We start from the raw sequence: 21,482 nt of genomic DNA on the forward strand, positions 1-21,482 counted from the left end.
AAAATTGTCCTCAAGCTTAAAATCAAAAACAATGAAAAAGTAAAGTATAGTTGGTGACTAAGGGGAAATATTTAGTAAATAATTAGATACAAATGAATATTACATGAGTGTATTGATTGCCTTTCTTAGTGCTATGCTAGAATATTTTGCACAAACTTAAAAGTATTTGAAGATTTATTTATTTCTCTGTGTATAGGCACTTTACCTACATGTCTATCTGTGCAACATGTGCATGTGGTACCTACAAAGGCCAGAAGGGGGCATCAGCTCCCCTGGAATTGAAGTTAAAGACCATGTGGGTGCTGAGAACCAAACCGGGGTCCTCTGGGAAAGCAGCTAGTGCTCTTAACCACCGAGCCACTTCCCCAGGCCCTTGCTTGGTTATTTTTGAAACCATCAGCTCATTCTGGACTAACCTGTTCAATACATGAGATACAATTACCTGTGTCCTGGCTAGCCCTCTTGCAGGTCTGCACAGCTTCCTTGGTGAACGCTTGACTGTTTCTCCCACAACAAGGCAGTGTCTCCCCAGGGTGATCTGAAGAGCACCAAGTCAGGGTAGCCAGGGCCGGTAGCCTAGGCGCAGCATCCTAGCCCCTAACCTGAGTTCCTGCAGCAAAGTCCCAGCAGGCGGGACCAGAAGCTGTGGTCTCAGCTATAGGATCCTGGCATGAAACCCAACCAAAGGCACTATTCCAGCATATAAAGGTCTTGAACAGAGAGAGCCCATGCTGTTCATGGCTGGACCTCCAGGACCCTGTGGCTGGTGTCTTTGCCAGCACTGGGAGTGGAGGTCATTTCATGCTGATATTCCAGAACCTGAGTGCATGGGACCCTCCCCGGCTTGCTGTCTCTAAGAGTTCGTTCATATGAGTTTAAATCTGGATGCTGGCCAATGTTATAAGCACCCCCAGTTCTCACCTATGGAGAAACATGTGCCTCGATATGAGCACTGCAGAATCTCTTCATGTCCGCATGAACACGTGGCTCTATGGGAGGCTTACGTTAGTGAGCATGGTTAAGGCACATGTGGAGTTCTATGCGTTGATCTAATGTCCTCCCAAAGGAGACACTGAATCCCAGTGGCTACAGGACACAGGCCTGTCGGGTCTTGCTGGTGGTCTGGACTTGGATGGTGATCATCAGGGACTCCTGTCTACACTGACACAGACCCAGGTGGCTGCTGTGTGCCGCCGGCTAGACATCTATGCCCGCTCGACCCGAAGACGACAGAAGGCACCCGTCAGAGATGTCAGGGATATCTTTGGGGTCTTCACGTCAAGGGTAAGGGACATTAGGCACTATCTTTCTGGGGTTTCCGTGATGTCGCTTCAACTCTCACATGCCTCTCTGCATGCCAGTGTGTCATGTCCCCATACTGGGTGGGGGTGTTTGTGCGCCGTGCTGCCCAAGTGCATATGAGCTTGTCCCTGGATGCATCTGAAAGCTTAGGTTCTGTCGAGGTCATTGTCAATACAAACTTAATGCTTTTGCTTGTGATTCGCATGTTCTGCTGTCACTGAAGCCTGACACTCTGTGGGCATCCTCTTTCTGGGATGCATAGGAAGGACACAACCCTGTGGTTAACATGATGGGTACGAGGCTGGACAGTCAGGCCCCCTGTGTTTCTCCCCATCTACTCAGCTTCTGTGGGATCTTGGCTAAGTAACATACCCCCCCTGGGCTTCAGTTGCTCTTCCTATGAGTGGTTCTTATCTCCCAGGGTCTGTGTGTTGTTACCTTCCCACAGGACGAATTGAGTGTTTCTGTGATTTGTATAGGAATTGGCTCCAGAGAACGGAGTCTCAGGGATGAAGTGGACCAAGATCAGTTCTGAGGACTCTGCATCTCCCCTGAGTAAGTGGGCTTCATTCTTCAGGGCCCAGGAAATCCAGGCTGCTCCAACCTCTCTGTGAAGTGAGAGAATGCTCACCTCTACGCCTCCCTCTGGTTTCCCCCTCCATCCCTGCACAGGAGTAGCAGGAAGAAACTCCAAAGGGACAAGTTCCCTAAATGGGCCACAGCCTTCAGGCCCACGGGCCTCAGTCTAGAAAATCTGTAGATAGGTGAACACTTTTGTTGGCCTCAGATAAGAACTCGCTTCCTGGGCAATGGGCCGCAGCTAGAATGTCACTTCCTGGACAGTGAGCCTGAGTCCTTAACCTAGGAACTTGCTTCCTAGTTAGACCCGTCTCCCTGCTTTCCAGGATCAGCAGAGCCCGGGGGACCACAGGAGCCAGCTGGGGTGGAGGAGATCTTCAACATGGACTCGGCTTACTCTGAACAGGCTGCTGTGCTTCTACAGAGGACCTGGCCATCCCCAGGAGGCACCGCTGTCTGGGGCAAGGGACCCCTGCCGGTGAGGATGCTGGCCCTAGGCCTTTGAGCACTACCTTCAGCTCCTCACAGCTGCCAGGATGCTAGGCACCTAGCTGGGAAGTTATTGAATCATTCATTCACTTGATTCTTCCTGCAGCTGTTATCTTGGTGGCTTTTGGGTGTCAGGGATGAGAAACGGGGTCAGTGGAATGGTTCAGTGGACAGAGGTATTTGTGGCCATGCCTGACAACCTGAGTTCAGAAATCTGGGTCCCACATGGTAGAAGGACAGAATAGACTACTCCAAGTTGTTCTCTGACTACCACCATGTTGTGGTGGCACATGTATGCCTAAACACACAGAGAGACACATGAGAACACACACCACATGGGAACGCACATGCGCATACAAGCATAAGCACACTTACACAGGCTGTAAACAAATAAATATTAAATCCATTCTACTAATAAAAAAAACTGAAATTTAGCTCAGTATGTACGCAGTGATAAGATGTGATGTTTGTAGCTGTGGGAGGTTCCATGCAGGTCAGGTCTAGAAGCCTCCGCTCCCTGAAGCACATCCCCACCTCCACGCCCTTTTTGAAAGCAGTCCCTCCCACAGTCAGTCAGCAGTATTCTGACTTCTTTCATGGGACACAGTCTTCTCCGGACCTGCAATTCCCAAGGGAGGCTTTCACTGACCACAATATAATGTGCTTGAATAACCGTGAGATCATTTACAGAGGGCCACCTCCCGGAGGTGTCAGTCCCTAGGCGTCCTGCACACATGCTTGTGGTCTCAGGTTCCCTGGGAGGTAAGTGTACCATTTATGCCTTCAGTTTTGGCAGACAAAAGGGAAGTGAGTTTAGAGATATGAAATGATGAGCCGGCTGGCACAGAAGCAAGAACCTGGGCTCTAGAGCAGCCAGGCCCAAGTCGACCCACTGACCACTACTCTCTGCAACTTAGGGGGGTTGCCTCCCACCTGTGGTGACCTCTACACACGCACGCACACACACACACACACACACACACACACACACACACACACACACTTTAGACAGGATCTTATTACATAAGTCCATGGCTGGCCTGGACTCTGCTTGTAGACAAGGCTGGCCTCGAACTCAGTACTGAGTGCCTCTGCCTCCTGAGTGTTGGGAATAAAGTGCAAGTCAGCATTTGAATCTATGACGTAGGATCCCATGGCTTGTGTGCTATAGTCTTGTTATAATTATAAAATACAGCTCTGGAATAAAATTTGCCTCAATAAATAAAATGACGGGTGATTGACATGTGTGGTGTTTCACACCTTGGATCTTAGCACTCAGGTGGGGAAGGCATGCAGATCTCTGTGAGTTCAAAGCCAGCCTGGTCTACGTAGTAAGATCCTGTACTCAATACATACATACATACATACATACATACATACATACATACATACATACATACATATGCAATACACACATAATACATACATGCATACATACATACATACTGATTGAAGAAGACACCTGACTCAACTTCTGGCCTCCACATGCATGTGTGTACCTACACCAACACACGTGCATGTATACCATACATGCATACATGCCAAAAAATAACCCATCTCCTTCAGGTGCTCTCATGGGACACTGGAGGGTGATCTGATCAAGCCTGTCAGGAAGAGCCAGAAGACCTGTCCCTCTTGCTGGCCACCACCATGCTGAAAGCTGCCTGCAGAGCTCCAAAGTGGCCTCTAGGTGGAGCAGCTGAGCAGCCTTCATCTTTTCATTCTCTACAGGGCTCATAGGCAGGAAGAGGAGCTATGACTGTCCAGGCGGAGAGGTGGAACAGTAACAGAAGCATGAGTGAAAGGAATAAGAGACAAGTATAGACACGTGATAAGAGGCCCGTGGGTGGTCTCTCTCTTTCTTGAATTGTAGCTTGCTTTAGCTTTGAGCCTGACACAATGTTGCCCACAAAGGCTTTCTGAGGCAGGATCTGTTTACAGTTCCCGCTGGAGAACTGGGTTCAGATAACATCACGTGGCAAGAGGCCAGACTTGAGTGTGCTGTGGTCCCCGATTGGGGTCTCACCCACTCTGTGCTTCTCTTACTTAAATGCCCAGGGACCGGTGACCCCTACCACAGCATCCCACACACCTCCTGATTGGCTGTCTTTACCACCTACCCTAGAGGTTCAGAATTCCCAAAGGCAGACTGGGTGTGACCAGGATAGGAGACTTGTCTTCGAGGGACATGAAGAAGATCCCTCCCTTGGCCCTGATAGAGCTGACAGCGCTCTATGACATCCTGGGCCTGGACCTGAAGAGATGCAAAGGCGGGAAGTGGAAAGGCCCAGGTAAGCATGTGTGCCAGAAGCCTGGCTGCCCCTTCAAACCTACTACCTTCTGTACCCACCCTTTGCCTGCCCCACCACTAAGGAGCACTTAGCATGTTTTGGTACCTGTAGTTGTTTTTTTTTTTTTTTTTTTTTTTTTTTTTTTTTTTTTTTTTTTTTTTTTTTTTCTGCAAGTAAAAACAGTTCCTAGCCAGTGGCATGGTAAAACTGTAATCCTGGCTTTTGGGTGACTGAGGCAGGAGGATCATGAATTTGTGCCCAGCCTGCAAGAATCTGTTTGAAGAAAAACAACCAATCAAACAAAACACGATTCCTATTCATTTTACCCCATCCCCCCTCCCTCTCTCTCCCCACACCTCATATATGTGTGAATATATTTTTTCCTCTTAATACGAAAAATTGTGGACATTTTCCATTTTCCCGGCCCTATATCCTGCACTTTTCTACAGTAGTGTTCCATAATGAGCAGCCCCCAACACCGGGGCTTAGGCATTCTCGTCGCATGGGTGAGCAGGAGGGTGTTTGATTGGTCTAGCTCAGGTGTGGGTCGGTCTAGCTCTCCTCCTCCTCCTCTCTGGACCACCAGGCCACCTGGAGCAGATTCTCCTGGCGAGAGCAGAAGCACAAAGGGCAAGCACGCCCACCGCACACATCCAAAGCCTCTGTCTGCATTGTGTAGGTGACTGTGCCAGCGAGCTCCACTATTCACACGGACAGGCCCCACACAAAGGGTGGAGGTGCACAAAGGGTGTCCCCAGTGGGGACACAGCACAGGTTCATACAGCAAAGAAGGTGTACAGGAGGAGTGTTGAATTTGGAATGATAGTTCTCCTTCCACATGTGAGAGAAAATGTGATATTTTGTCTTTCCCTAATTACCGTCTTTTTTCCCAAACAGCCAATTTTTAGACCCTTTTCTGCCACTAGAGATTCTTTCTGAGTGTGTGTGAGTGTGTATATGTGAATATGTATGTGTGTGTATGAGTGTGAATGTGTAAGTGTGTGTGTGTATATGTGACTGTGTGTATGTGAGTGTATGTATATGTGTGAGTGTGTGTATATGAGTGTGTATATGTGTATGTATGTTTGTGTAAGTGTGTATATGTGAGTGTGTGTATGTATGTGTACATTTGTATATGAGTGTGTGTGTATGTATGTAAGTATGTGTATGAATGTGTAAGTATGTGTATATGTGAGTGTGTATGAGTGTGAGTGTAAGTGTATGAGTGTGTATATGTGAGTGTGTGTATGTATGTGTACATTTGTATATGAGTGTGTGTGTATGTATGTAAGTATGTGTATGAATGTGTAAGTATGTGTATATGTGAGTGTGTATGAGTGTGAGTGTAAGTGTATGAGTGTGTATATGTGAGTGTGTGTTTGTGTGAGTGTGTGTTAAATTTAGATTCTGTACATAAGAAGAAGCACAGGGCGTTTGTTCTTTAGAGTGGCTTATTTCACATACCAGGATGTTCTCTGTCAATCTTCTTGCACGTAGCATATCATTCTCTCTGGCTGAATCACATCCAGGTACCACAGTTTCATCTACACATCACTGATGGGCATCTAGGCTGGTTCTGTATCGTGGCTATTGTGAGTACTGTGCAGTAACATGGGTGTGGAAGTGTCTGTGTTTCACTGGCTTAGCTTCTGTGGGGGTCTCGCTGTAGTCCTACAGTAGTTGTTTTTTAAGGTCTATTTTTATTTTATGTGTATGGATGCTTTGCCTGCCCTTGTTTTCCTGTGCACCATGTGTGTGCAGTGCCCTGCTGACATCAGAAGAGGGCATCAGATCTTTGAAACTGGAGTTGTCGCCAACCCTGTGGGTGCTGGAGACCTCACTTGGGTCCTCTGCAAGAGCAACCAGTGCTCTTCACTCTTGGGAAACCTCTCCAGCTCCAGTTATGTAGTGGTTTTTTGTTTTGTGAAGCACCACAAGTTTTCCACAGTGGCTTCCCCAGCGAGGGTTCCCACCAGTAGTGTGTTGTTTAGGGGTTCATCCCCCAACATCCCTGCCAGTCCTTGCTAGCGTGCATTAGTTTTCAAGAGAGCTGTTCTGGATGGATGATATGGAGTCTCAATACAGTTTTGACTTGCATTTCTCTGTTGAGTAAAGATGTTCAACTTTCTCCCCAAATATTTATTGCTTATTTGTATTTTTTCCCAGAATTGTCTATTCGGTGTGTTATCCTGTTACCGATCACACAATTTGGATTTTTTGGTATTCAGTATTTGGGGTTCTTTGTATATCCTAAATATTGATCCCCTGGTGTGTGTATAGTTTGACCACAATCCTCTCTTACTTTGTAGATTATCTGGCAATTGTTCCCTTCTTTGTGTGGATTTTTTAAAAAAATATTTCATTCAGTCACATCCGTCAATTCTTGGGGTTATGTTTTTGCTCTTTGGATCCTTTTCAGAGAGTCCTTGCCTGTGTCATTGTCTTGCAGTATTTTTCCCTAAGCACATCAGAGCTTTGGTCTTACATCAAGGTCTTTGGTGCATTTTGAATTTATTTGGGGGAAAGTGATGGCTCGAGTTTCTTCTACACGTGAAACCCAGCTTCCCTGACGCTGTTGAAGAGGATTCTTTTCCCCGCCTTTGTCAAACATTAGCGGCCATAGCTGTGTGGGTTTGCTCCTGGGCCATGTGCTCCAGTCCGGTCGCCTATGTGTCTGTTTTCCCGTCTAACATTTTGTCACGACGTCTCTGTAGTGTCGTTTACATCGGGTGTTGTGAGGTTTCCACTGCTGCTCTTTCTGCTCCGGATTTGATTTGGCCATTCAGAGTGTGAATTTTAGGATTGCCTTTTCTAGTTCTGAGGAAAGTGTCATTGGAGTATTGGTAATCTGTAATACGGCTGTTTCCACAATATTAATTCTGCTAATCCACGAACAAGAGAGGCCTGCCTGTCCCTTAATGTCTTCCTCAATTTATGTCTTCAGTGGTTTAAAGGAAATCATCATTTTTAGCCGTTACACTATGTCCCTTTTCCTGACTACACTAGTATGTTTAACCATTTCCCTACTAGAGGATAGGTCTTCTGTTCATATTTTCCCTGGTACAGAACATAGCCACAGTTGTTATATTTAACAGTTTGAATGCATCAAATTAAAAAAAATTTTTTTTTTGGACAGAATTACAAAAAATGTAGCCCAGGCTGGCTTTTAGCTTTTTCTTTCCCTGCCTCAGCCTCTGGAGTGCTAGGACTACAGGCATGAGCTGTTGTACACAGTTCTTATGAAGTTCTGGACATATGGTACCATTTAGTGTGTGCTCATCCAACCGTATCACTCTCAACATCCCACCATGCATTTGTGGCTTTGTTGTCGTTCTTCAGAGATGGGGGGGGATGTGGGGGAAGAGGCAGGATGGGTCAAGTAGAGACAAGAAGGCTGGTGGAAGAAAGAGCAGAAGAGAAGACAATGAAGGGGTTTGTCTGGCGACAACTTTAAGCCAGGATGACTGAGACCCTGGCTCTTGGCCCATCCCTGCGGCCCTAGGCAGCTCTGCCCTGGCCTGTTGGCTCACACTAAGGTGGTGGACATTTTTCTTTTAGTTCTTCCTTAGCCAGGGGAGAGGGCTATGCTGAGGCATGCCTGAGGCCACCATTTCTGAGGCCAGGCGCTTCAGTGCCACCTCTCCCCAGAGCTTGGTCCCCCGGAGGAACGAGTCTGCCTCTGCTCTTCTTGCCTCCTGCAGACTCTGGCCTTTTTGGCGTGCCTCTTCACAGCCTTCTGGAAGCTGACCACCGAGTCTTCCCCAGCACCCAGGTCCCACTGCTCCTGCAAGCTGTAAGTTGTCCCCAGCTTGGGTTTCCTTACCCCTTGGAGGGCTGACTCTGAGAACCACCTACCTTAGGGGAAAGAGCCTGGGCTTCAGAGGAGGAGAGCTGGGTTCAAATTCTGCCCCTGGTGTCTGCTAGTTGAGAGAGCTGGGTACAGCTCTGACCTTCTAGATCCTTCCTTTTGATATCTGTGAGCTGGAGTTCTAACAACAGTCTCCTTTAGTTGAGGATTAAATAAATTAAAAAACAAAAAATGTCTCCAAAGCTCTCAGCACGGTACTTGGCTCACAAAGTGGTCCAGGAAGCTCGGATACGCTGATGATTTGGCTCAGGGGTAGAACCCTTGCCCAACATGTGCAAGACCCTGGCTATATCCCCATAGCCATGAAAACAATAACAAGGGCTCTTGTCATTTGAAGAAACTCTTGTAGCCCCCCCCCCCCCCCCCCGTCCTGGTTTTCATGACAGACAGACAGACCCTGATCAGACCCACTAGTCAGCAGCGGTCAGCTTGAATGACGATTTCTGTTTCTGATAGTTGCTGTCCTGTTTGGAACAAAGAGGGCTGGACACGGAAGGCATCCTCAGAGTGCCGGGATCCCAGGCCAGGGTCAAGGTAATGGCTGGCTTCTTCCACCTCTAAAGGCCGCCTCAGCTCTCCAAGCCCTGTGCCGTGATTGGCTGAGAGAGAATCAGGGTTCTGGCTAGTCTGTGGCCAGCCTTTAGTATGGTTGTGGGATTCTAGGAGACAGAAAGGTAGCCCAGTAGAGCAGTGGGTTCTGGAGTCACACACACTGCCAACACCATGGAGCGGAGCCCTCCCTGCTTCCTGCACACTGTGGTTCCACACAGGATGGCATCCCATCCTCACAACAAGGATGTCGAGAAGTGCTGGCATTGTCCCTGCCTTTGAGGACACTGAAGCCCAGACAGAGTGAGCAGCATATGGGGTGGGGGTGGGGGGCTGTGAGCAACTTCTTGGTGGCCCTCTTCTCTCTAGGGGCTGGAGCAAAAGCTGGAGCGAGACTTCTATGCCGGCCTCGTTAGCTGGGACAAGGTTCATCCCAACGATGCATCTGACTTGCTCAAGAGGTTCCTCAGGAAGCTGCCTGCGCCTCTGCTCACGGCCGAGTACCTCCCAGCCTTTGCATCAGTGCCCGGTGCGTGTGTGTTGACAGTAGTGCGCATGCGCGGGGGCCGGTGGGGCAGTGGGAGCCCCTCGCTCTGGTGGGGAAGGTGCCAGAGGGCAGCAGCAGGCACACAGGATGCCAGTTCAGAAATGTCTGTCCTCTGGGATCCCAAGCTGATGGGGCTGGAAGTGTGTTGGCGTGTGTATAAGCATGTATGTGGATACACAGGCATGTGCGTGGTGGGTATTGGTGCATATGTCTGTCAAGTGAATGTTATTTGTACATGACTGACACGGGAGAAAGAGTTGGGGCTTTGGCAGCTAACCTTGTTATCGGTCCTGACATGGATGGGGTGAGGGGTGGGAACTAGCTAGCTTCAGTTCTTTTCTTAAAAGATGAAAAGCTTTGGGGGGGGGGGCAGAGCACATGCCGTGGAGCACCCGTGGAGGTCAGAGAGCAACCGTCAGGAATCTGCTTTCTCCTTTCATCGTGGTGCCTGGGGTTCTTGACATCCACGGGCTGGGGCTTCTCAGGCGAATGGATCTGTGGACCCCTGTGTGTGGTGGCCTTTCTCTCTCTCAGCAACTTGGTGGGGCTGATTGGTCAATAGAGGGCTCACCACACACGGCATGGAGACTTGAGTTCATGTCTCCAGGTAAAAGTCAGCCGGAGTCACATGGCTCTGCAGTCCCAGCACAGGCGAATCAGAGGCAGGGGGATCTCCTGAGCTCGCCAGCCAGCCTGCCTAGCCATTCAGTGAGTTTCAGGTTCAGCAAACAGTTCAAAAAATAAAATAATAATAATAAAAAGTAGGGTAGAGAGCAATTGAGGAAGACACCCTACCTGGTGTCCACCTCTGGCCTATACACACACACACACATACACACACACACACACACACACACACACACACACACTCCATGTTCAGGCCACCTGAACTCCACCATCCCCAGCAGCAGAACTCTGAGCTCTCTCTCTCTCTCTCTCTCTCTCTCTCTCTCTCTCTCTCTCTCTCTCTCCCTTTCTCTCTCTCTTCTCACAGCCTCCTTTCAAAACATGCATCAAAGTCGGGCGTGGTGGCGCACACCTTTAATCCCAGCACTTGGGAGGCAGAGGCAGGCGGATTTCTGAGTTCAAAGTCAGCCTGGTCTACAAAGTGAGGGCTATACAGAGAAACCCTGTCTCAAAAAACAAAAACAAAAAAACCAAACAAACCAACAAACAAAAAAACCCAAAAAACAAAAAACAAACAAACAAACATGCATCAAGCCAACCGTCCCCAACACACTTGCAGAAGGACTTGACCCCATCCTCACAGGCCCTCTCTCCCTGTAGTAAGACACCCACGGGGATGCTCCCCCCTCTGCAACCTGCCCCTAACCCTCCCAGCCTGCTGCTCTCTGACTAGAGGGGATTTCCCCCACACTACTTCACTGCCACTTGCCCAAGTTCAAACGTCAGTGCTTGGGGGGGGGGCACCCCTGACCTGACATTCGATATCCCCCCCCTTCCTCCTGGAGACTCTGACCTCCGGTGTGAGCAAGCTTTTCCTTTCCAACCTTCATCTCGTGAAGGTTATGGGGAGACCTTCTGTCCTGGACAAGAGAGCTATCAAGGCGTCTTCCCAGGAATGACTTTGTGGCTTCTGGCATTCGTGACACTGGGCCATAATTCAGCACAGTGCCTGTCTATCTGTCTGTCTGGGCATGTATACAGACACACATAGGCATGTGTGGGTGCATATGGCTTGAGCATGTGTGCAGTGAGCCTGTCATCTTGATCAGCACTGCTTGGGCTTCTGCCTGAGCATGCTAGCCAGGAAGTAGTGCTCAGTCCTGTGGGAAGGACCCGCTGTGCTTCCCGGCCCTGAAGTCTCCCCAGGACGAGACTAGAGCAAGGATGGGGCATTCCTGAGCCTCTCCCTCCCCACCTCCCTCTTCTGCAGACATCCCTGACCTGAAACAGCGCCTGCAGGCTCTCCACCTCCTTGTCCTCCTCCTGCCCGAACCCAACCGCAACACCTTGAAGGTAAAAGTGACTTTCACGCCTTGGTCTCAGGCCTCAGCCTCAGGGCTGGCTCTGAAGGCGCTCATCCTTCTGTTCATGCCTTCATCACACAGCCATACCAGGTGTGGGTGTGGTGACCACTGGCCTACACAGTCCTTGTCCGAGAGTCTTCCCCCAAAGAAAGCAGGAGAGCTCTCAGAACACACCTGATCCACTCGGTGCCAACATCTTCTAGGGCCAGGGCTCTGTGTGCTGACGAGAAGTCAGGGGAGCAGCCAGGAGATGCACTAGTTCAGACTACTCTCCCCTGAGAACCTCTCCGAGGCTTTGGTATGCCAAGGCCTTGTGCATCTCAGAGTGGGGCTGGAGCAGCCAGCGCATCCCAGACTCAGCTGCTCACTGTCCTTCTCAGCCATGGTGTGGTGTTAGTGTTCTACTGAGAGCCAGTTTGAAAAACAGTCTCCTCTGGGGCCTTTCACTGTGTGACCTGGGAATGGGTGCTGAGGGCTGGGGTTGGGGGTGGGGCTGGGGGTGGGGGTGGGGCGAGGGCGGGGGCTGGGGCTGGGGCTGGGGCAGGGGCAGGGGCTGGGTTTGATGGGCCCACAAAGGACCTGAGAACTTCATCTTGGAATTTCTACTCCCTGTTAGTCACTGAGGATGATGAAGTATTTTGTTTGATTGTTTTGGTGCTACAGGAGCTAGCACAGGAGAAATCATGGCATAGAGGATGTGGGCCCCTGTAGGAGCTCAATGTATACCTCCCTTCCTCTGTTCCTCCCTTCCTTTGTCCCTTCCTTCCTTCTTCCTTCCTTCTTCCTTCCTTCTTCCTTCCTTCCTTCCTTCCCCCTTCCCTCCTTTCCCTCACTCAGACTTTTCCCTCTTCATTTTTCTAACCACCTATTGTCTCTTTCATCACTTTCTTCTTTCCTTTTTCTTTCTTTCCCACTCCTTTCTCCCTTTCCTTCACTTTCTTCTGAGTATTGTCTTTTCATCCATCCATCTTTCCACCGGTCCATCCATCCATCTTTCCATCCATCCATCCATCTTTCCATTCATCTATCCATCCATCCATCCATCCATCCATCCATCCATCCATCTCTCTCTCTTCACCTTTACTACGTGGCCCTTGGCACATTTTCTAAGCCAGACTCTTTCTCTGTAAAATGGGCCCAACAGTAAAACTTCCTGAGGCACATCGCAGCTGATGGCAGCGCATGTGAGAGGCTAGCTGCTGGGCCAGGGTCACAAGGCATCAGTGGTAGCTGTGATCCACCCCTTCCTGCCCAGACTTCTACAAAGAGCTGTGCTGGAATTTAAGGCAGGGTCTGTGTCCTTCCCTAGGCACTCCTGGAATTCCTCAGGAAGGTGGCAGCTCAGGAACAGCACAACAAGATGACCTTGTGGAATGTTTCCACAGTGATGGCCCCCAATCTCTTCCTGCCCCGGGGGCGGCCTCCCAAGCTCACCAAAGGTGAGAAGCAGCTGGCAGAGGGCGCAGCTGAAGTGGTGTGCATGATGGTGCAGTACCAGGACCTGCTTTGGACGGTGAGTGATGGCAGTGGGTCCATCCATTAGTCTGTCTGTCTGTCCATCAGTCTGTCTGTCCATCACAGTCTCCACCATTCTTCATTTCCCTGACCCAGATACCCACTCCCTCTATCATGGGTACCATGTTTCGAGCTGTTACTTAGAGCTCTTCCTACAACTCTGCGGGAGTGTGCAGAGGCCAGGATTTTCCTTCCCTGCATTCATGTCTAAGAAGACAACATTTTCTTTCCCTACAACCCCAACCCCTCACCTCTCAGCCAACTCGAAGCCCTCCAGCTCCCTCATCACCCCTAGTTTAGTCTAGCAAGAATGTCCAGCTTTGAGACTCAGGGGCATAAGTCCTGCCCAAGGGAGGCCAAAACCAGACATCAGAGTTATCCCTGCCCCTACCATGAAAACATGCAGAGACGCAAGAGTGTGTGTGTGTGGGGGGGGGGCATCACACAGAGGGGATCACACACCTGGTCCTAGTCTACGGAAGTTGTAGGTGGGACAGGAGCCTGAGAAGATCCTTCTAGCACTCAGTTTTCCCACCACACAATTGGCACCATCCACGGGGGCTGCTCAGACCATTTGCTCAATCCATTAGTCTCCTATCCATTTGCCCATTGGCCCAAACAACTTTCCACCCACGTATCCAACTACCCACTTATCAGTCATCTGCCTACCCATTTGACCAAACGATCCCCACTTATCCACCACTCACCACTCACCTAGCTATCTACTTATCATCTACCCACCATCCACCTGATCAGCCATCCATCCATCTGTTATCCGCCCACTCATTCATCCCCTTATGCATTTACCCATACTCACACTCATCCCTCTATCCACCCACTGCCTACTCGGCAATGTACCCACCCACCCACTCACCTACCTACCATCTATTCATCTATCCACTATGCACACGTTTATATACGCTCACCCATCCAAACACTCACCCAGCTAGCCGTTCATCTGTGTTTTACCTGCATACCGATCCACCTATCATTCACTAGCCACCCAATCTACCCACCATGTGCCTGTGCATCTACCCATCTTCCATCTTATCCGTCCCTTCATCCACAAGTCAGATTGATCCCCCAGAGGGATGCAGTTTTCTTTGAGTGGCCCCAGATCTTCTGTCTTGAGCCAGCTGCTGTTTTAAATGCATCAGCGGTGGGAGCAGTGGGGGCTGGAGAGATGGCTCAGTGGTTAAGAGCACTGACTGCTCTTCCAGAGGACCTGGGTTTGATTCCCAGCACCCACGTGGCAGCTCACAGCAGCCCGTCACTCCAGTCCTAGAGATTCTGATGCCCTCTTCTGCCCTCCGTGAGGCGCTGCCTGAGTCAGGGTTTCATTGCTGTGAACAGAGACCATGACCGCGTCAGCTCCTATAAGGATCAAGATTTAACTGGGGCTGGCTTACAGGTTCAGAGGTTCAGTCCATTATCATCAAGGCGGGTACACGGCAGCATCCGGGCAGGCCTGGTGCAGGAGCTAAGAGTTTTACCTTTGTTCAGAAGGCAGCTAGAGGGCTGGCTCCCATGTAGTTAGGTGGAGGGTCTGATTGCCCACCCCAACAAAGATACACTTCCTCCAACAAGGCCACACCTCCTTCACCAAGGCCACACCTCCTAATCGTGCCACTCCTTGTGCCAAGCATATTCACAGCAACACAGGCACACACTTAATATATTCCAGCAAAGCTTTCGAATGCACCCTGGGCTTCCCATCTCTGGGTTTCCGCTTAAGCCCTTCACCCTGCCTGGACACTCTTTCCCCTTTCTCCAAAGGCAGAGCTTGGTGCCTTAAAAAATAAAGGATGCTTTTTTTTTTTTTAAAAGACTCAGTTCAGGGTCAATTGTTCTGCTGAAAACCCCCTACCTGCTTCCCAGACTCCCATAATTCCTTTTTTTCTTTGCATGCAACCCCCTAACTTACATTGCTATTAAAACACAGTGAGTTGCAATTGTTTTAAAGATTTATTTTTATTTTGTCTGTGTGAGCATTTGGCCTGCATGCGTATGGCCACACCACATATGTCCCTGGTCCCTGCAAAGGTCAAAAGAAGACTTCAAATCCAAAGAGGGGGAGCTCCACGTGATGTTGGATGCTAGGGACCAGCTAGTTCTAGTGGAAGAGCAGCCAGTGATCTTACCCGCCGAGTCAGCTCTTGGATTCTATATTTTTCCTGTTATAGGAAGTTTTGTTTTGTTTTGTTTTGTTTTGTTTTTTAAAAGGCATTCCTTAAATACTAGGTTTTTTTTTTTTAATATCAGACAGCACAGGTGTATACAGCAAGATAGAAATGTCATCGACTTCTCCACAGGTGTCACTGTGATTAGGTTTCTACACCTCATAGTCTGTTGAACCTTGGAAAGAGGGTCGCTGGATCTTTGCTAGATTCTCACTGCACAGTGGCTGAGCTGACCTGCAGGTCTCCAGGAACTCTGGAGGCCAGATGTGTGTGGGGGAACATTTCTGCATGGTGAGGAGCTTCCTGTAAGCACAGCTCTGTCCAGAAGCCCCGGGGACTGCCCCATCCTGAGTCTAATACTCCAGGGTCCTCACTGGGGCTAAACCTCTAACATCTCTGGCAGAAGCTTCAAGGAGTCAGTTTCAAGCCCTGTGTGGGAGAGGCAGCGATGGCCGAAATGGGGCCTTGCTTGCCACTGTCACAGCAACTCAGCGGAAACATGATTCTTTCTGGACAGGTCGCCTCTTTCTTGGTAGCTCAAGTGCGAAAACTGAATGACAGTAATGGCCGTCGTTCCCAGCTCTGTGATGGGGGCCTCAAGACTTGGCTGTGGAGGACACACGTGGACAGAGACAAGGCTGGGGAAGGGCTTGAGGCGGTGAGTGGCTCCCACATCAGGTGAATGGAGAGATGGAAGGTGGAGACACGGTTGAGGGAGGGCATCCAGGTTTTTCCTCGGCCCTGCCACCAAGCTGCCATGCATAACCGTCTGTGACCTCCAGGAGGCGCCCGAGCCGCATCTCAGAGATTGAGGAGCTGGCTCTTTGAAACCAGAGGCAGGGGCTGAAGGATGGGAAGCTGGCTTGGGGTGGGGTTGGGGGGGGAGTGGGAGGGGTTCTGGAAGACACAGACTTGGCCCTAAGTTTAGAAAGTCCTTTGTGAACCTGAGGCGGGGTTCGGAAAGTGGATAGGGCTTCTCTGTGAGACAGAGATGTGGAAGAATTGAAGACATACACATACACAGCCACTTGGGAAAGTCGTGTGTGTGTGTGTGTGTGTGTGTGTGTGTGTGTGTGTGTGTGTGTGTGTGTATTTCTGTGTGTCTGTGTTTCTCTGTGTGCCTGTGTATCTCTCAGTGTTTGTCTCTGTGTGTATGTCTGTTTGTGTACCTGTGTTTGTGTATCTGTGTGTGTCTGTGTGTCTTTGTATCTCAAACTGTGTGTGTTGACCAGCAGACATGAGCCAGGGTGTACATGTGCACATCTGTATGTAGCTCGTATGTGCTACTGTGTTCATGCATTTCCACACCTGGCTGTAGACGTGGGCTTGCGTATGCATGTGATGTTGAATACTGGTCTAAGTATTACATGTGAGCATGAATTGCAGGGATGATGGAAGGGTCCGGTTTCTTCATCTCCAAATTTCCATCTCCAGACTCCCAAAGTGGCAAAGATCCAGGTCCAGGTGACCTGGCCTAGCATGGATCTGCTGCAGGTGCCTCTGAATCCTAGCACCAGGGTGACCCACGTCCTGAAGCTGTTCACAGAGCACCTTAGCCCTGGCTCACGGCCTGAAGAGGGCAGTGAGGACCCAAACAGCCTTCTCTCACAGTAAGTGCCACCTCCATGAGGCAGGAGCCTCCCTTCTGCCCTGCATGGTTTTGTCCCTTCCTGCTGAAGGCCATGAGGAGTTACACATGTCTGTCCCTGGCCTTCCCCTTTCTGTGGTGGTCAGCCTTTTTAGAGCTCCTTGGCTCCAAATAATAATGAAAAGGGCCACCATTCATCACTGATTTTAATATATATTAATAAACAGCTACTGTAGGTCAGACAGTGCATGGAATGCTAAAATGGCAATGAAAGGCCTTAACAGAGGGGCTGGAGAGACAGCCCAGTGGTTAAGAGCACCGACTACTGTTACAGAGGACTGGAGTTCGGTTCCCAGCTGCCCCAGCCAGGCATCCCATGACCATCTGTGACTCCAGCTCCAGGGTATACAGCAATCTGGCCTCCACAGACATCTACACACATGTGCATGTACGCCCCCCCCCAACTCATAATTAAACATCAATAGTCATGTGGCATGCCTTTAATCCCAGCACTTGGGAAGGCAGAGGCAGGCAGATTTCTGAGTTTCAGGCCAGCCTGGTCTACAAAGCGAGTTCCTGGACAGCCGGGGTTGTTAAATAGAGAAACTCTGTGTCAAAAGAAAGAAAGAAAGAAAGAAAGAAAGAAAGAAAGAAAGAAAGAAAGAAAGAAAGAAAGAAAGAAAGAAAAAGAAAGAAAGAAAGAGAAAGAAAGAAAGAGAAAGAAAGAAAGGAAGGAAGGAAGGAAGGAAGGAAGGAAGGAAGGAAGGAAGGAAGGAAGGAAGGAAGAAGAAAGAAAGCAGGCCCAGAAGGTAGGGCATGTCCAAAGACACAGAGCTAATCAAGGGCAGACCCTGGAGCTGAATCCAGGACACCTACAATCATCATCGGATAATTGTATACTTGTATTATTATAACCCACACATAATCATACAATGTCCACATTCCTCCTCGATGCAGAATCTGGTGCTCACTGCAGGGTTCTCTCTCCACTTGTCACCCTGACCTCACCCCCTGGAGCCCACTTCCTATGCCCTGTGGCAGAGCTCCTGGGGCTGATCTTTCCCAAGGACTACCTCCCTGCCTCTCCCTTCCCCTCTCTGACCCTGGAGGCTGGCCTCTTTCACTGGCTCCAGTTCTCTCAGAAGAATCCTCAGGCCCTTCCTACTAGGACCACAAATACCCGAGGATGGTCCTTCCAGACCTGGGGTGGCCTTGCCTTGTGTAATAGAGCCCAGCGGGCGATTTTCCTCTGTCTTACAGTAACGCAAAGCCGGTCACGTTCCTTGTTTATGAAGTTGGAGGAAATATCGGTAAGTTCCCTGGTGGGAAGTGAGTCTACAGTGGGGGCTTCAGGCTTCCATCTCCCCTGCTGTGAGGGTCAAGATGAGCGAGGCTAACTTAGGAACTCTTCCTTCATGGGCAGCTCCACCCAGAGCTGACTCCTGGTTGGTGTTTGGTGTGAAAGCTGTCAGTGCTCCCAAGATGTCTCAAGGTCACCCTAGGGGAGGGGAGTCTCAGCCCTGAGTGTGGATGTCTTTATGGATGCTGTAGGCTCACCGGCATCTGGCTCCAAGTGTCCTTGCTTTGTGAGAACCACGGACAAGCAATGACACTCAAACCTGAGTAGGGCATTAGAGTCTTTCAGGACTGTGATGAGAAATGGCGGTATCTTGTGAACTTGTGTTTCTAACAAATTCCCCTGAGCAGGTGAAGCTGCCGGTCCAAGGACCAGACTTCCCTCAGAGAGCCTGTGGCCAAGAAGGGAAGACAACACCAGGTCCAGGAGTTTTGAGTGACTGAAAGACAGCTTTGTATGGAAGGAGTGTTAGAGGCTAGGAAAGGCATTCTAGGAGTTTGCCAGATCCACCAGGGGGCTCTGGGACTCATGTTTATATGGCCATATCAGCCCTGAAGGCTGATTGGTTCTTGGCACCTCTGGTGTGGATGCCTGGGGATTGTATTTCCCAGCAAAGCATCTTCTACTAACAGAAGTCTCCTCAGAAAAAGGGGGTAACTGTGAGCCACGGCAAGGCTCCTATAATCAGAGGGTGGAACCTTGCCTGGGGAGAGGCTCTTGGAAAGATAACGGCATCTTTGCCTGCCACAGTCTCAACCTCTGGAATCCCTTCTCTCCACAGGTGAACGTCGCCTGGACCCAGATGCCTACCTCCTAGATTTGTACCGTGCCAACCCCCACGGAGAGTGGGTCATCAGGCAGAGCCCCACCTAAGACAGCCTGGAGATCCAGCCCGGGAACAGCGCTGTTCACATGGGAAGGCCAGGTCCTCATCCAAAGTCCCCCTTCCAGGAGATACCTCTTCTATGGCTGACAGCACAGAGCTGTCAGGCCTGCCCCTCACCACAGACACAGAGCCCCGGAGGATGCTACCTGCATCTCTCCAGGGGTTTGTCCACAATTTCCAGACACAAGGGGAATAAAAACTGTGACAACTCTCTCAGGAACAGGCAGGAAGTTTCCAGAAAAAATGTTGCTCCGGAGGCATCTCCACAGTACAAAGTGGGAAACGCCTTGTCTTCTCTGAGACCCACGTCTGAGGTCACAGGCAGTCCTAGGATAGCTGCACAGATGACAAACTTCCCTTTGTACCCTTGTGTCTTACACACTGTTTTACAGATCTGTGTCATTTTATAGCATATTTAAGTTGCTTCAACATTAAACGCACAACTAGCTCAAGGCCATGTTCACCTCGTCCTCCCTAGCCTGGCTCACGGTGGGTGGTGTTGTTTGGGGCAGCTGACTGGAGTTGGGAGATAAAACACTTTGCTGTGCTAGCCCACGGGCTCTGGCCACACCTTCACCCTGCCCAGCAGGGCCAGGGGCGGTGCCGGTGCCTAGAGTAGGAAGCCTGGATGGGAGGAAGGGCAGCATGCTTACCTCCAACGCCTGTCCAAGTCTGACTTCTCCTTGGGGGAAGTGAAGCCTCATTCATTCATTCATTCATTCATTCAATAATGAATATGTTGAGCATCTAATTTATACCAAAAGTTTTATAAACTCCACCTCCAGTGTCTCCATCTCAGCTCTCCTCAGTAAGCTCTGAGATAAAGATTGAAGAGCAAGCGGTGCTCCCAGGAGTCTGGAGAGTAGTGCTCCCAGGAGTCTGGAGAGTAGTGCTCCCAGGAGTCTGGAGAGTNGTGCTCCCAGGAGTCTGGAGAGTAGTGCTCCCAGGAGTCTGGAGAGTAGTGCTCCCAGGAGTCTGGAGAGTGAGCTTATGAGAAAGAAGGGGAGGCCACCACCAGTGGGTGCATTATCGACCAAGTTGCCACAATGGGCAAGTAGAGCTTACTTCTGCTGAGGGACCCTGAGAAACAATGTAGACGCTGTCCATTTGAGTCACCCCTCCCAGGGGTAAAGAACAAGGGTGGCAGGCACATGGGAGCACAGAGGAGGGAGTCAAGTCCAGGCACTGAATACAGGCTGCTCCCGACGACGATGGGCATTGCCAGGCTGTCTGAGGGCCTGGTAGAGTGGCTCTGACTGCCAGTGAGCTCTTGACTAGAGATACAGATAGAGTTCGAAATGGTTACAGTACATGGACTCTGTGATCCTGGAGGGATGGACGTGGGTTTGCACTGGTAACATCTACTTCATCCTATGGCACGCTGATGGTGGTAATGATGGTTGTGGTGATGGTGATGATGAGGGTGATCCTGTGGTGATGCTGATGGGGATGAGGGTGATCCACTGGTGATGCTGCTGATGGAGATGAGGGTGATCCTGTGGTGATGCTGATGGGGGTGAGGGTGATCCTGTGGTGATGCTGATGGGGGTGAGGGTGATCCTGTGGTGATGCTGATGGGGATGAGGGTGATCCACTGGTGATGCTGCTGATGGGGATGAGGGTGATCCTGTGGTGATGTTGATGGGGATGAGGGTGATCTTGTCGTGACAGGAGTGATGATGGCAGTGGTCACAGGATGGTGGTAGTGATGATAATGGCTAATAAGATGGTGGTGGTGACAATGGTCATGATAGGATAGTGATGGTGGTGATCTTGTGGTGATGATGGAAGCAATGGTGATGATGGAGGTGATGGTGGTGATGGTGGTGATGATGGTGATGGTGGTAGCAATAGTGGTGATGGTGGTGATGGTGGTGGCGATGGTGTCATATTGGATGCTATGACTATGTAAAGACAGACCATTTAAATACCTTTTTTACATTATTTGGGTGTTTTGCCTGCATGTATGTCTGTGCACCCTTTGCACGCCTGGTGCCCACAGAGACCAGAAGACGGCATCCAGTCCCCGAGAAGTAGAATTACAGATGGTTGTGAGCTGCCGTGTGGGTGCTTGGAATCAAACCCAGGCTCATTGAAAGAGTGAGCCATTTCTTCAGCTACAGATTTAATATTGTCTTGCTTTGAGTGTGAGTTTAGAAGTGGGCAAGCTTCCAAACCAGAATGGACTTAAAAAAACTCGGGAACTGAGTGTGGTCAGACATTATGGACAGAAAACTGAAATGGCGGGCTGGTGAGATGGCTCAGCGGGTAAGAGCACCCGACTGCTCTTCCAAAGGTGCAGAGTTCAAATCCCAGCAACCACATGGTGGCTCACAACCA

The 21,482-nt window shown here is 50.0% G+C and overlaps 1 protein-coding gene across 1 annotated transcript in view; it reads left to right on the top strand.

The window, feature by feature from the left end:
• The window catches only part of Arhgap40 (Rho GTPase activating protein 40), a 36,886-nt gene extending 17,656 nt beyond the window's left edge, over positions 1–19,230 (top strand). Inside the window, exons 3-15 of the mRNA XM_021195127.2 lie at positions 1,067–1,284; positions 1,782–1,857; positions 2,208–2,359; positions 4,496–4,661; positions 8,363–8,454; positions 8,986–9,063; positions 9,448–9,607; positions 11,523–11,605; positions 12,926–13,129; positions 15,829–15,969; positions 16,746–16,921; positions 18,160–18,209; positions 19,038–19,230. Of these exons, the coding sequence (XP_021050786.1) occupies positions 1,067–1,284; positions 1,782–1,857; positions 2,208–2,359; positions 4,496–4,661; positions 8,363–8,454; positions 8,986–9,063; positions 9,448–9,607; positions 11,523–11,605; positions 12,926–13,129; positions 15,829–15,969; positions 16,746–16,921; positions 18,160–18,209; positions 19,038–19,129 (1,688 nt within the window). The 3' untranslated portion in view covers positions 19,130–19,230. The remainder of the gene's footprint in view (positions 1–1,066; positions 1,285–1,781; positions 1,858–2,207; positions 2,360–4,495; positions 4,662–8,362; positions 8,455–8,985; positions 9,064–9,447; positions 9,608–11,522; positions 11,606–12,925; positions 13,130–15,828; positions 15,970–16,745; positions 16,922–18,159; positions 18,210–19,037) is intronic.
• The last annotated feature ends 2,252 nt before the right edge of the window (positions 19,231–21,482 follow it).

Source organism: Mus pahari, chromosome 3 (assembly GCF_900095145.1).
Source record: "Mus pahari chromosome 3, PAHARI_EIJ_v1.1, whole genome shotgun sequence".
NCBI lineage: Eukaryota > Metazoa > Chordata > Mammalia > Rodentia > Muridae > Mus > Mus pahari.